At 45.6% G+C, this 15631-nt stretch overlaps 1 protein-coding gene across 11 annotated transcripts in view; it reads left to right on the plus strand.

The window, feature by feature from the left end:
- The first annotated feature begins 433 nt into the window (after positions 1 to 433).
- Positions 434 to 15631, plus strand: part of Sec31b (SEC31 homolog B, COPII coat complex component) — a 36656-nt gene continuing 21458 nt past the window's right edge. For 9 of the 11 annotated variants that reach the window (XM_040743952.1, XM_040743956.1, XM_040743961.1 and 6 more), the window contains exons 1-10: positions 434 to 532; positions 3229 to 3352; positions 3656 to 3779; positions 10389 to 10584; positions 10789 to 10884; positions 12258 to 12401; positions 12755 to 12897; positions 14343 to 14442; positions 14558 to 14719; positions 15267 to 15401. In XM_040743952.1, coding sequence (XP_040599886.1) covers positions 3274 to 3352; positions 3656 to 3779; positions 10389 to 10584; positions 10789 to 10884; positions 12258 to 12401; positions 12755 to 12897; positions 14343 to 14442; positions 14558 to 14719; positions 15267 to 15401 — 1179 coding nt within the window. In that variant the 5' untranslated portion in view covers positions 434 to 532; positions 3229 to 3273. Of the gene's footprint in view, positions 533 to 3225; positions 3353 to 3655; positions 3780 to 10388; positions 10585 to 10788; positions 10885 to 12257; positions 12402 to 12754; positions 12898 to 14342; positions 14443 to 14557; positions 14720 to 15266; positions 15402 to 15631 lie in introns of those variants that run through there. The other 2 variants (XM_040743973.1, XM_040743996.1) reach the window with 2 other exon arrangements.

The raw sequence follows: 15631 nt of genomic DNA on the forward strand, positions 1-15631 counted from the left end.
CACCTAGTGTTCTTTCAGTTCCAAGGAGTAATGCCCGTGTCTCTGGGATGTGCTTGAATTCTTCCCTGAAGCCCCTGGTCCATAGTCGTCTCTCCTTCCACACACAGCCCTTAATCAGTGGACACCGCTAGTGGTGGGCTTCAGGGTATATCACTGCTATTTACAGCCTCGATTGCTTTTTATCTTTCTTAACTAAATGGATCACACTGAGAGCTCATGGGGTAAGGGTCAGGTCTTCCCTCGCTTTAATAACTACATAATAAATTGAATTAATGTCTATCCTTTCCGTACATAGGCTATCAGTGAAGCCCGACTCAAATAGAGGAGACGAGTATTGATCTGAACTGTGTAATCACCGAGCAAGTGAATCAGCCCTGCTCGCGTTACTTGCCTCTGCTGAGTGAGTGGAGAGAGCGGGTCGCAGCCAAAGCGAGGTTAGTTTTGGGCCTCGGCAGCCTCCGTCCTCTGCGACACGCGCCCTAAAGCCCTTCGCTTGGCTGTGGCCCATGACCCGGTCGGGCGCTCTGCACAGGTGGGTTTCTCCGAGGGTCTGCGGCCCCGGAGCACCGCTCTTCCCGCAGAGGGCGCCGAGACCCCGCCCAGGCCACTGCGCCTCTGGAGCACCCAGTGCGAATCCCTCCGAGTGGACCCGGTCCCGCTCCCCTGCCACGCCGGGTCCCCAGCCCCGACAAGGTCCAGAAGCGCTGCGCGCGCCTTCTCCTCACCCCGGGCCCTGACTTGGCCCTCCCGGGAGCCCGCACCCAGTCTCGGGGTCCTGGCCATTCGTAACTGACCGTGAAGCGCCTCGTATGGCGGTCGGCGGGCGAGCAGCTGTGTTGACCTTCTCCCTGGGGACTGGACTGCCCAGGGTAGCTGGCGCCCTGCTCGTCGTTCCCCGACCCCATCCCATCCCTCCGCTGCCCCAGCCGTTCTGACCTAGCTGGGGGGCTTTTATAAACTGATGCCTCCCTTAGAGCAAACCGTATGGGAAGCGCATGTCCTCTGTCCCTCTGTTCTGTCAACTTTAAGCACGTCATGACGTTTTGCTTAAATTAATATAATTGTTAAAAGCTCGGGGTTTACCTTGCGGCTTGGCCGGTTTCTGTGTAGAATGGGGATAACAGTTTGTGGAACTCTTTGGGAAACTAGTGGGTTGTGTCTTGTCAACTGCGCTGTTGGTGATCGCTGCTCTTCTGTACCGAATGGCTTGACCAGCAGGTGTCACTGGTGACAGACTAGAGTAGTTTGCTGGTCAAAAGACAAAGCGGAGCTCCAAGTGTTTAAGAAGTTCCCAGAAAAATCTTAGCTTACCTGACAGCTGTAAGCTTTCTTCAAGCTGGAAAGTAGAGATTAAGTAATGTCTCCTGTTTTATAGGTGAGTCTGTTCTGGCTGCCTTGCTCAAGCAGGTCACAGCAGGCGCTTAGTTCCCCCTTTACCTTTTGCTAGCCTGTGAGGAGAGACCCTGAATGTACATTAGAAGTGGAGATCACGGAGTTAAATGAATGCGGTGTGGCGGTTCACACCTGTAATCCACGGGATTTAGAGGCAAGAGGATGAATACTGTTCTCAGTTGCACAGCAAGTTTGAGGGTAGTCTGGGCTATGTGAGACCGTGCCCCAAAGGAAAGAAAAGATGGCCCTGTGGGTAGGGGCAGCAGCATACTGCTCTTGCAGATGATTCGGGGTGGGTTCCCAACACCCACATGGTACCTCAAAACTGTCTGTAACTCCTGTTCCAAGGAACCTGACACTCTTCTGACCTGAAGCCATTAGACACCCACCCTTGTGGTACACAGACGTATGTATATGCAGGCAAAACACTCATACACATAAAATAAACATAAATACTTAAATGATGAAACAAAACAAAAGGAAAATGAATATTTAATTCATTTGTTCCTCAGATACCAATCACTTGCTCTGTATTAGTCGTATGTTTGAGCAGTAGTTAGAACATAGTAATACATGATGCTGGCTTTTATGAAGCTGTTGGTGGAAGAGACTGACTGTAAACAAATAAATTGTTAGAAAGAAAACAAGTGAGACTGTTTCGGGTTGGGCAGGTCACCTCTGAAGATGTTATATGCTCACCCAGAGAGATTTGATATAGAGCTAGCCATGGGGAGTAAAGGGGAAAGCCCACAGTATGTGGGAAGCAGAATTTGCAAAGGCTCCAGTGTAGGCAAAAGCCATTGTGTGACTGTCGTACAATGCCCAAGAGGAAAACCAGTAAGATGTAGTGGTCAGCTGAAGCCTAAGTTTGCATCTACAGTGCTAGGTCACTGATTGAGTGCACGGAATGCCAATTTCCTAGTTTGAGGTGGAAAATGAATTAGATGATGGCATGGGTAGCAAGGAGAGTGTCATCCGAAGACTTTAGTAGTAATACAGGTGAAAGATTATAATACCTTCAATTGGGCTGGTGGCCGTGGATGTAGAGGTAAGGGCATTAAAATCAGGGAGATGAAATGATGGATTAGAAAAGGGAGAACGGAAAAAAACAAAACAAAACAAAACAAAAAAAAAAGAAAAGGGAAAACGGGAAGATCGAAGGTGATTTTCATGTTTCTGGGCTGAGAGATTGGGTATGTAGAAATACCATTTATCATGATGAAGAAAGTTTAATGAACAGAAGAGTGTAGGGAAGATATGGTAGGAGAGAAAATCCTTTTGTAGCCAGACGACTTGGGTATCTTTGCTATATCTCTGTGAGTGTATTTTTTTTAAAGATAAGGTTTTGCTATGTATGTAACCCAGGCTTGCCTGAATTTATGACCTACTACTGTCTTGGACTCTTGAGTGCTAGGATTATAGGTATGTGTCACAAGTAGAAATATCTGATTAGCAGTTTCATATAGAAATTGGTGCTCTGAGGACAGCTGTATGTCAATAAAACAAATATGGGATTCATTGGCTCATAAGCAATATTTAAAACCATGGAAATCAGGCAAAGCCACTGAGAAATTATCTAGTTTGATGATTATCTAGTTTCTAATTATCTATTTTCATTAGACCTGTGGTAACCATTGTGATTAAATACCTTAGGAGTTTAGATAATTCAATTTTAGCAATTTTATAAACGAAATGCCCTTAACGCTGAAGGTGATCCTGTTTTTCTCATTCTGCATTTTGTTGAAATACTTCATCTTGTGGAGAAGAGAGACAATACCTGTGTCCTCAGATGCTCCCTGGATCTCTGGCCCTAAGATTTTTGGTTTCTATTTTCAGTGAGCCAAGGGCCATACATGTTTTCTGCAACCTACAGAACAGACCATGAAGTTGAAGGAACTTGAGAAGCCAGCTGTACAAGCTTGGAGCCCAGCCAGCCAGTACCCTGTGTATCTGGCCACAGGTATGATAATAATTTGAATCAGGAGCCACTGGAAGTTGTATGTCAAAGGAAAATTTAGCATCTACAACTCTTTAAAGAACAGGAGAGGGAGCTGTAGGATTGTTAGATTGGGTACCTGGTAACCACCTGGGGCCATGGCTTAAGAGTGACCACCTCATGCTGTCCTTGGGGTTACCTCTTGAGGGAGGGTACCCCTAACTCTCTCCTGTTGTTTGCTTTCCACTCACTACTGTATTTACGTCCTGAATCCACGCATGTATTGTTGTTCATTTGCTGCCTCTTCCTCACTTCTCTTGTGACTAGGAACATCTGCCCAGCAACTAGATGCTTCCTTTAGCACAAATGCCACATTGGAAATATTTGAGGTTGATTTCAGGGACTCCTCTCTGGACTTGAAACACAAAGGAATTCTTTCTGTCTCAAGCAGGTACTATGTTGGGACTATGCATGGGTTTTCAGGTCAGACCCTGATGAGTATACTAATAGAGGGTCCTGGGGAGGCGTGTACAACTCAGGGATCACAATTCCATAAGTATGGGGAATAGGAGTTTTGTTTAGTCTTGGGGGAGCTAATTCTGTGCAAGAGGATTTGAAAGTCACCCTCTTTCACTTCACCGGTAAGCAGCACCTGTTAAGACAACACCCTTACACAGCGTCACACTCTTCTGCCAACAAGGAGGAGAAAGAACGACCTACTCATGACTCTCAGGTGCTGTTGGGTACTCATAGATTTCATGGCTCTGGCAAGCTGGATGCTCATGGATTTCCTGGGTATATTGTGTAACAGCAATGAAGAAAGGATCATTCACTCTCTTTGTTGACAGAAATGTTCACAAGAAGTCCTTGTAGAGCTTAACATGCAAGGTAGTATCACTGGGACCCTGTTTGTTTTACCCATTCCTCAGAATAAGCCAAAATTGTAAACACCGTTATCTCCATTTCACATGGGTAATGGAACCCCTGAGAAGCTGGGCTTGGAATTTAAGTATGTTCCTGTCTGAGTGCTAAGTCTACTTCTTTCTATTGTTTCATCGCTTTTGCTTTTTTTTTTTAGACAAGGTCTTGCTAAGGCTGGCTTTGAACTCACAATCCTCCCAACTCAGCCTCCTGAGTACCTGATGTTACAGGTGTGTGCCACTGTACCTGGCTCTCCATTGCCTTTTTAAGGGTTTTGTGAAGATGGTTCTTGTAGTATAATATAATAGTCTGTAAGTTTTTATGCCATCAGAAAACACATGAATATTCATCACAGTCCACTTCATATTTGATGTAAGTAATATACATATATTATCATACTACAGATTATGTGTACACACACATACACACACACACACACACACACACACACACACACACACACGAAGTATGTAAATCTTTTTCTATAGCCCAGCACATTTTCTTGCCTACTCTAATTCAGAGATTTCTGGTCTTGAAGGCAACCTTCCATCTGATTATTATTGGCCCTATCTTTCTTGTCTTCTGCAAGTCATCTTATGCATGCTGTCATGGAAAGCACAGTTGTGTGGTGTTGTGTTGTGGTGTTGTGTTGTGTTATGGTGTGGTGTTGTGTGGTGTTGTGTTGTGGTGTTGTGTTGTGATGAGCTGTGATGCTAATTAAACCGGAACATTTTAGCAAGTTACGTTGGTTGGCTTGAATCCTCTCACTTTTGAAGAAGTCACACAAGATAATTTCTAAGAACCTGCTGATACATGCATCCAGATCTTACACTCACTCTCTCCCACTTTCTCTGTGGGGATTCTCCTTTCCCTTTCTTCCCTTAAAACTTCTTGGGGCCTGTCAAGGTGACACATCAGGAAAAGGTGCTTACTGCAAGGCTGGTGGCTGGAGTTCAGTCTCCAGCACCTGTGCGAAGGTGGAAGGGGTAAGCAAGTCCACAACGTTGCCCTCTGGCCTCCACATGGGCGCTGTAGCGCATGCCACACGGATCCCATGTACAAACGCAGTGTTAATAATAAATGTAAAATGAAACCGTGTGGTGATCAGAATGAAAACGGTCCCCATAAACTCATAGGGAGTGGCACTGTTGGACAGTGTGACCTTGTTGGAGGAAGTGTGTCACTAGGGGTGGGCTTTGAGGTTTCCACTGGGGCAAGCCAGGCCCAATGTCACTCTTTCTTCCTGCTGCCTGCTGATCCAGATGTAAACTCTCAGCTTCCTCTCCAGCACCATGTCTGCCTGCACGCTACCACCATGCTTCCCACCGTGATGATAATGGACTGAACCTTTGGACTGTAAGCCAGCCCCAATTAAATGTTTTCTTCTGTAAGAGTTGCCAGGGTCGTTGCATCTCTTCACAGCACTGGATATATTCTTTCAAAATCCCCTTTCCTCTGCCCACTGTTTTCTTCACACCCTCAGTCAGATCGGGCCCTCAAGCTGTCCCCTTTTCTCAATTTATGATGCTTCTGAGAAATATTCCCTATCTAGGAACATCTGGTGGAAAACAATATTCTGAAGTACCTATGAAGGCATCACTAAGGGCCAGCTTAAGCTGTGGATAGACTGAAGAGACATCATGGGCAAACGTTGCAGAATATTACTTTAACTATGTAAAGATGTGTTATGTTGCCAGGCATTGGTGGCATATGCCTTTAATCTCAGCACTCAGGAAGAAGAAGCAGGCAGATCTCTGTGAGTTCAAGGCCAGCCTGGTCTACAGAGTGAGTTCCAGGACAGTCTCCAGAACAATACAGAGAAACCCTGTCTCGAAATAAAAAACAAAAACAAACAAAAAAAGAAGATGTGTTACATTTGTTTATGTTGTGGAATATTTAACTATGTAAGGATGTGTTGCTTTTGTTTATGCTGCATTTGTTTGTAAATATGTGTTGCATTTGTTTTACCTTGCCTGCCTAAGGCACCTGATTGGTCTAATTAAAGCTGAACAGCCAATAGCTATGCAGGAAGAGAAATGGGTGGGGCTGGCAGGCAGAGGGAATAAGTAGTATGAGGCGTCTAAGAGAGACAGACAGACAGACAGACAAACAGACACACACACACACACACACACACACACACGGAGTAGGACATACAGAATGAAAAAAAGGTAAAAAGTTCTGAAGCAAAACACAGATGAAGAAGAACAATTTAAATTAAAGAAAAAAAAAGCTAGCCAGAAACAGGCATAAGCTAAGGCTGAGCATTCATAATTAATAAGAAATTTCCATGTCATGATTTGGGAGATGGTTCAGTGCAGATGAGTGTCTGCACTGAAGAAGCCATGCATGGTTTGCTAGACAAATGTCACCATGGAAGAAGGGTTTGAGGAGAATCTTCTTATGCCATTGGCTGGGGAGGCAGAGGCTATGGCAGAATGAGGTTGGTGGTCACTGGGTGACCTGCCTCTCTCTTCCTGTAGCTTTCACTAAGACTCTGGATTTCTGAATATCTGCAGGACCCCATCCTGTAACAACATAGAGAAAAGTGGGCTCCTCATACCTTTATCTCAGGTCTCTGGAAACTTGGAGAACAAGGTTGACCTCTCTTACTTTGTGTGCTAAGGGACAATAAACGCCAAGCTGGAAAGAAAGTCATTGCGTATGCTTCTCCTAGTAGTTCTGTGCTTAAGACTCACCTTCCTTCTAGCTGTATCGGAATCATAGGATAGAGAGAATGTGGCCTTTATTGTTTCATTAACACAGGTACAAACCTCAGTTCTGTTGTTTCCTGTCTTCTCGGGCATAGAATCCAACTTTTATGACTATTTCCTCCACTGTTCATTCAGGATAGGAAGTAGGGACAGAGTAGAGAGCCTGTGTGTCAGGCATTCAGAAGTGTGTGTGTTCAGCCTCCAAAACAATACAGAGAAACCCTGTCTCGAAAAACAAAACAACAACAACAAAAAAAGAAGTGTGTGTGTGTTGCCCCTCCAGTGGCCCCATCCATCCCACTGTCGCTCCCTAACCAGGGCCTGCTTCCTCTGTTCTACCTCTTAAGGAGACTGGATGTGGACAAACTCTTTTTCAACTTAGTTAACTCTTATGAAGTTGAGATTTTTTTCAAAAGGAATTCAATTAAATGAAAGCAAAACCTAGAATGAAGAAGTGAATCAAACCATGAGAGAATTTATACACAGGTGTTTGCAATCACGAGGTGCTAAATGCTGGTCTCAGATGAGCTTAACTGGTCCAGCCTCCTGATCTCGTAGGCTTCAGTTCTCATCTTCATCCCTTTTGTTTTGTTGGAAACACCTGTGATCTGGTTCCTGGGGCTGTGCCTACCTATGAATTTCAGTGTCTCCTCTTCAATGCTGATATTCTGTACATTGATTCCCAGCCCCTGACTGCTTCTTTGAGTCACTTTAGGGCTTCTGTTAAAACTTAGATTCCCTTCTCTGGACCTTCTGTTTCCTGGCCTCTTGTAGGAATAGTGAACTGTATATTCTTTAGATGTAGCTTATCATTATCCTAGAAGCAGCTTTATCAGAGAATTCAACACATGTTCTTTGTAACACGAGTTCTAATAGGTCTTGATAATAAAAACCCAGAGTCAGGTATTAGTGGTAAAAGCTGAAAGATTAGACAAGCAGAGCAGCAGTCACTAGAACTCTTATCTCTATGACATCCTCAGACTAAAGAGACTGAGTTTCTGTCTCCTCCTGCCTATATTTCTTTCTCTGCCCAGCCATCTCACTTCTTGTCTGTCTTTACAGACCTCCAGACCTCTATAGTTAGTTAGTGGCTAGCTGTAACACAAAAAATAAAAGACCCAGAGACTGATATTGGGGTTCAAACTTCAAGCTAACGATCAGCAAAGCAAAGCAATCAACTACTAACTCTTCTTCTATGTTAGCTTAGATCAAAGGGGCGATCCTAAGACTGATCCCCGACTTCACTGCTCCTCAGATTCACTCAGACTGCTATGCTTTCCTCAGTGTGACTAGAGACTCTATGCTTTCCTATCTTCAGTGTGGCTGGAGAATGAATGCCAGCTCTGAGACCCTGTTCCTGTCTTAATACCTCTTTTTTTTTTTTTTTTTGGTTTTTCGAGACAGGGTTTCTCTGTGGCTTTGGAGGCCGTCCTGGAACTCACTTGGTAGTCCAGGCTGGTCTCGAACTCACAGAGATCCACCTGCCTCTGCCTCCCGAGTGCTGGGATTAAAGGCGTGCGCCACCAACGCCCGGCTCTTAATACCTCTTATGAGTTCTAGGATTACAGGCATGAGCCCTGATTCACTCCCCAGTAGCCCAGGGTGGTCTTGGACTCAAAGATCCATCTGCCTTTCTCCTGAATCCTGGGATTAAAAGTGTACTGCAACTGTCTAATTTCTATAGCTAACTAGTGTGACTGGCTTTGCAAATGGATCTCCAGTGGCTTTATTAGATCATAAATAATACATCACCACAGCTAGTTCCACCCTCTGATCTTCAGGCAAGCTTTATTTGTTCAAAGAGGGTATCACCACAGTTCTCATATGATGACATGACACCCTCTTGAGTCTGTATGAACGCATCCTTTGCCTCTGTAAAGATTGGTACCACTTTAGGAAGCTGCTCACAGTCTGGTGGTAGCTACAGAGCCGCTTAAGTTGTATAACCTTCCCATGCTTCAGATATGACCCAGCCTGAACTAGTGTTCAGCTCCATGCTCTTGCCAAGTTGGCTCTGCTCAGATGTGTGGTAAAAGAGCTCTTGCTCTGTCAATTCTTGTTCTCTCAGTCCCCGTGCTGACTTTTCTCAGAGTGTGGAAATGTTTCATTGCACTTAGGGTTCTTGTGACATTTGATGTGAAATCTTCTCTCAACTAGCCACAGTGAAAGTGAGAGACAGGACATTTCCCCCCCCCCACACACACACACATACTCAAACCTTCCTGTTTTCAAATGTTTTCTCATGAGGTTTTGCATAAGACCTGCCTGAACTTGTTTTGTAGGAGTCCCGATGTTGACTCTTTCTTTTATGCAAAATACTGGCACTGTTTTTGTTTTGTTTTGTTTTTATATAAGCATCCTCAGGAAGCCAGTAAAGTGTTTCCCACTTTGGGCATACAATATTTTGTGCCTGTGTGTCTCAAAGCTGGCCCATTGCGATTACAGGTTCGTTCCAATGGGCTAGCCACATGGGAAAGACATGGGAAAGGGAGACACTAAGGTTTTCTCACTTCCAGTTTGAGATGGGACAAGAATTGTTGTTCTAGAGAACCTGATTCTAGTTTGTACAGGGTAGGCTCTTGAATGAGATGGGCTAGACTCTAGCCCTTGACTCCCTTAGCTTTGTGAAGATGAACTGATAAACTGTCTCTGTATACAGAAGCTTATAACTTCTCCAAGTTCACTTTCCTTACTTGAAACTGGGTATAAAAGAACTTCCTCATAGAACTGCTAAACGTTAAACTAGTCAAGACTTGTAAAGCACTTAAAATACTATCTACCACATGACAAGTCATCAATAAATGAAGCTGACTTTTATTTAAAAACAGGGTTTCATGCAGCCCGAGGATGATCCTGAATTCCTGATCCTCCTGCCTCTAATTCTCAAATGCACAGGCAGAAGCCACCATGCCTGGTCAGGTTGTATTATTTTACTGTTTAAACTATGAGGACCAAGTGATGTATTCTATCTGAAATAGTTATCATGGTGTCTATGTAGCTCAATGTTAACTTAAAAACAAGCTGAGTATGGTGACACATGTCTTTGATTGATCCCAGCACTTGGGAGGCAGAGGCAGGAGGATCTCTGTGAGTTCAAGGCCACCCTGGTCTACAGAGAGTTCTGGGACAGCTAGGGTTACCCAGGGAAATCCTGTCTTGAATAACTAAAACAAACAACAAAAAAACCAAAACCCTAAAACTAAAATGAACAAAATACTCCCATATTACCAAGACAGTGACTTTCTGGGTTCTAGGAGATACTTTTTCTAAAGAAAGGGAAGGCTTGGCAGAGGAGACTTCCCTTCTGGGTCTAGAAAATAAAGAAAACAGTCAAGCTAATACAAGCTTTGCCTGGGGAAGCCTGCATTTTATTTGATGCTGGCAAAGATGCCTGTCCCTTGTACCTAAATTATTTTCCTTTGTAGGTTTCACAAGCTAATCTGGGGAAGCTTTGGCAGTGGGCTTCTGGAAAACCCTGGGGTTATTGCTGGTGGAGGAGACAATGGCATGCTTACTCTGTACAGTGCAGCCCACATCCTTTCTTCAGAGAAGGAGCCCTTGATTGCCCAGAGACAGAAACACACAGGGGCTGTCAGGGCCCTGGACTTTAATCCCTTCCAGGTACTGTGTGTGTCATAGTGTCAAGGCATGGCTCAGAGTGTCTGAATGGAAACATTCTCTTGTGACCTCCAGGCTGTGGTTCTGAACCCTTCCAGGCTGTAATAGGGGAGGCTCTGGGTTTCCCAGATGTGGGTCTCCTTCTGAGATAGGAGGGGGTCTTTAGAAATATCATTTATATTTATATTTATATTTATATTCATACAGGGCAATCTCCTGGCTTCAGGAGCCAGTGATTCGGAAATCTTCATTTGGGATTTGAACAACCTGAGTGTTCCAATGATCCCTGGATCCAAGTCACAGGTGAGGAGGTTCCCTCCAGCCTAGGGCTGCAGCTTAGTGTAGACAGCCACTTTTCCCAAGTAAAGTTTTGAATTCTGGTGCCTGCAGAGTACCAGAGATTTCAGGCTTTACCACTGGGGGGCAATAAAACTCCATAGACAGACACTCCACTACTAAGTCAGGAGAGAGGTGTGTCTAGCACTTGTTTCATGGTGGTCATTAGCTTTCAAGAAACTTCTGGAAAGAAGTGAAAGGCAGGGGGATCAAAAGACACCAAGAAAGGCCAGGAGTGATGTTTATCACAGTTGTGGGTGCAGACCTGGGTAGGCCTTGAACGCAGTAGAGAAGGATCAAGAGCAGAACCCTGGGCACACCAGCATCCTTTTTGTGGGGAGGGACAACCCCATCTCTGCGTGTGGCTCTCAGCTCTGGTGTGCCTCTGGGTAGACCTCTGTCAGTTTGTAGATCGGCTTATCTTCTCCTGAAACTTACACTAGTTTTTCCTCTGCTTCACTTTTTCTGGGGCTCTTCATATCTGTCTTCTTCTCTCAGATTTCTCCTCTTCTGCTTCTCTGTCCTAGAGGGGCTTACTTTTCAATGTTGGCTCTATCCTTTTTAAGAGAGTTTAGGTGTAGAGCTAAACCCAGGGGTGCCAGCGGCTCCCGCCCACTTCCATGTCAATATCTTTTTTAAAAGTAAATTTATTTATTTTATACCCCAGTCATTTTCCCCTCCTTTCTCACCTCCTAGTCCCCGTGCCCCCACCCCACCCCATACCCTCTGTTCTCACCCCCCCTCCCCACATCCACTCTTCCTCCATTTCTGTTTAGGAACGGGCAGGTCTCCCATGAGTATCAACAAAACACGGCATATCAAGTTGCAGTATGACTAAGCACCTCCCCATGTGTTAAGGCTGAGCAAGGCAACCTGGCAAGTAGAAGAATGCCAATAGATCTGTATCTGTCACCCTGCACAAACCTCAAGTCCAGGTGGATCAAAGACCTCGACATAAATCTAGATACGCTGAACCTGATAGAAGACAAAGTGGGAAATGGTCTCAAACCTAGCACAGGAGACCACTTCCTGGAGAGAACATCAATAGCACAGGCACTAAGATCGACAATTAATAAAGTGAACCTCATGAAATTGAAAAGTTTCTATAAGACAAAGGACACCATCAATAGGGCAAAACAGCAGCCTACAGAATGGGAAAGGAGTATTGTACCAATATCTTAAAGCCTTTCTGGGAAAATGTGCCCTCAGCTCCTAGGCTGTCTTAGTGGGAGGAAGCTCTTGCCTCCTTTGGGCTTAGTGTGGGTTGCTGGGAGGAGCAGAATGGTAGGTTTCACTTTATCAGGTTATGACAGGTTGTCGCTTTCACCATCTTGCCTCAGAAACCCCCAGAAGACATCAGAGCCCTGTCTTGGAACCGCCAAGTCCAGCACATTCTGTCTTCTGCTCACCCCAGCGGCAGGGCAGTTGTGTGGGATCTCAGGAAGAATGAGCCCATCATCAGAGTCAGTGACCACAGCAACAGAGTGAGTAGTGGCCAGAGCACAGGCTGGGACTCTGGCTGCTCTCTCTTGGTGTCAGACAGTTGAAGCTGCTCTCGCCCAGGCCAAGGATCCGTTCTCAAGTGTTGGCAGTGCCGACTCAGCCCCATAGCAGAGTTCCTGTTAGAGAATACTTGGGAAACTAACCCTGATCTGGATTCTTATAGTATGCCTTGCTTGTTCATAGTCATTATTTATTCCCTGATGGCTGGGTTGTTCCCAGCTAGAGAGAAGAGACCAAAGGTACCCTCGGAGTAGTCTCATTCCAGCTGGGCAGAAGGAGTTCATAGTCTGAGAGGTTAGGTCATGTCAGCCCTCAGGATCTACTTTGTCCACAGATGAACTGCTCAGGCCTGGCTTGGCACCCAGACATAGCCACCCAGTTGGTGCTGTGCTCAGAAGACGACCATCTCCCAGTGATTCAGCTGTGGGACCTGCGCTTTGCCTCCTCACCCCTGATGGTGTTAGAAAGTCACAGCAGGTAGATCTCAAGCCCATCCACAAACCCATCCTTTAGCTACTAATACCTTCGATGTCTTCAAAGTCATTGCAGAGAACACAGCCAATACTAGCTTTATCTCAAAGAGGAGTTCCTTTGGAGCCTGGGTCTATAGAGAAGAGCCTGGAATTACATATTCTTCTAAGGATGGGGTCATGAGAAATGTTTGAGAATATTAGCCCTTGTGTTAGTTTCTATCACTAGAATGACTACCTGGAGTACTTAATTTGTAAAGAAAATGCTTTGTTCTCTGTTCATGAGTGACTAGTGTCCTTACTTTGGGGACTGTGATGTGGTGATAAATTATGGCAGGAGTGTGTAGGGAGAAAAGCCGTTCACCTCATGGCCAGGGAGCAGAAGAGATCTAGGAAGAGGCCAGAGTTGCAGCATCTTCTCCAGAGCCTTCTTTCAGAGACCCACAGACCTCTCACTGCTTCATCTGTCCTGTCATTAGGAGGCTTCACTATTTCCCAGCAGCCCCTCTCTGAGGACCAGACTTTAACATGTAGACTTTGGGGAGATGCTTAACATCTAAAGTACTGGGATTGAAGATATATGCTACCATGCCCAGCCGTAGTTAACATCTAAGGTATAAACTGTGTAGTGGCTTACGCCTCTAACTCTAACACTTAGGAGGATTTCTGGGGGAATTCAAGGTCAGCCTGGGCTATATAATGAGACTGAGGTGAAGCCTGAGCACAGATGAGATCTTGTTTCATAAAAACAAAGCAAACAAAACCCCAAGTATAGCAATTCCCTTGGGAGAATCCTAGGTTATGCTCTGAGAACAGTGTTCATTCCTCTGAGTGGGAGCCTCCTGCAAGATCTTAATAAGCAACTTGACTTCCTCTGTGTTCAGGAAGCCCTGCCTCTGGAGCTGTAGTTCTTGGACCCACAGCTGAGGAAGCAGCTCCACAATAGATTTTAATCAAGAGGTCATGTTGACTTTATTCCTCCTTTAGGACTCTCTCTCTCTCTCTCTCTCTCTCTCTCTCTCTCTCTATGTGTGCACATACATGCATACATATATGTGGTATGCATGTGTGTCCATAGACAAGAGGTCAACCCCAGGTGTTCCTTAGTAGATGTCTACCAACATGTTTTTTGAAACAGGGTCTTTACTGAGTCTTAAGCTCTCCAATTGGGCAAGGTCAGTTGGCCAGTAAACCCCAGGGATCCTAGTGATTCTGATTGCTGGGATTGTATGTACTACCTTGCCAAGCTTAGTTACATGGGCACCAGGGATCGATCTCAAGTCTTCTTGCCTATATCTGACAGAAACTCACTTTTTACAGCTTTGGTTTCTCCTTTGACAAAGTCAGTTAAAGCGTCAGCTTTGAAGAGCTGAGCCTTATCTACAATGTATGAGGCACCTAATCAGAGCTGGCATTCAACAAACATTGGCTCCTCTTTGTTTTCATGTTTAGGGGGATCTTGTCTATGTCATGGAGCCAGGCTGATGCTGAATTGCTGCTCAGCAGTGCCAAAGACAACCAGATCTTTTGCTGGAACCTGGCAAGCAGTGAGGTAGGCTGGTCCTACAGGGTCCCTGTGATAGAGATGTGCTAGCAGAGGGATCCCAGCCGTGTGACCCAAGTCAGTATTTCCTGGACTGTTCCTAATGGTTCTGCTCTCACGGCAGGTGGTATACAAGCTGCCCACACAGAACAGCTGGTGCTTTGATGTCCAGTGGTGCCCCCAGAACCCTCCCGTGTTCTCTGCTGTCTCCTTCGATGGCTGGATCAGTTTGTACTCTGTGATGGGTAGGAGCTGGGAGGACCAGCTCATGAGGCAGACTGACAAGGTTTGAAGGGCTTGGTAGAGAGTGCTGGAGGGAGGAACTGTCTGTGTTTTAGGGAAGAGAAGGACACATAGCCTGGGAAGAAACGGGAGCTATTGAAGAGAGGGAGTCAGGCTGTGGGCTTTAGAGGGCTGTGTCTTGTAGACTTTAGAGGGCTGTGTCTTGTAGAATTATAGGGCTGTGTCTTGCATTAGTCCCGGCTTCCTGAGATGAAGTCAGTTTCTGTCACAGTATAGAGGAAACTGCCTTCTTAACTCTTGCTTTTCACTCTGAACCTCTATTTTTGGTCTGTTATCTCACAATATGGACTCACGTATATCCTCCGCTGTGTCTCTTTGTGTCACACTCCAGTTAGACTTAAATAGAGCTTTCCAAGAGGCTCCCACATCTGAGTGACTTTCACTTTCACCCTCATCCCCAGCCCCACACTGTCTTTGCTTCTATATCAAGCTGGGCATCACAGGGATTTATCCACAAACTGAGCTTGTAGGTAGAGTTCCTTGCTAAGATGTCATTCAGTGTTGGTGACACAGGTGTCCTTTCTCCTCAGATTTCCCCTTCTTTTAGTAAAGGCCAGCCTCTCCCAGTGATGCCCGTGCCTGAACAAGTGGCCTCGGCACTATTGATGCCTCCCTTGAAGAAGCCTCCTAAGTGGATGAGAAGGCCAGCAGGCGTTTCATTCGCTGTAAGTGTCGCTGTGTGTCATGTTTGCATGCAGGGCCTCTCCTGCCCAGCAAGGAGCTAAGTTCTGATGACTTGTCTCCGTGCCTGTCTCACTCCCTTCTCAAGCAGATGGCTAGTCCAGCTTCTCCCCTCACATCACCATTCTGCAGCCTGACTGACCTGCCGGTCCTGTCTAAGAGAAATCCACCGCTTTAGTCCTCCTGCTTATGACAAACAGCCTGAAATTCTACC

The sequence above is a fragment of the Mesocricetus auratus genome, unplaced genomic scaffold (assembly GCF_017639785.1).
Source record: "Mesocricetus auratus isolate SY011 unplaced genomic scaffold, BCM_Maur_2.0 Super-Scaffold_4256, whole genome shotgun sequence".
Classification (NCBI taxonomy): Eukaryota; Metazoa; Chordata; class Mammalia; order Rodentia; family Cricetidae; genus Mesocricetus; species Mesocricetus auratus.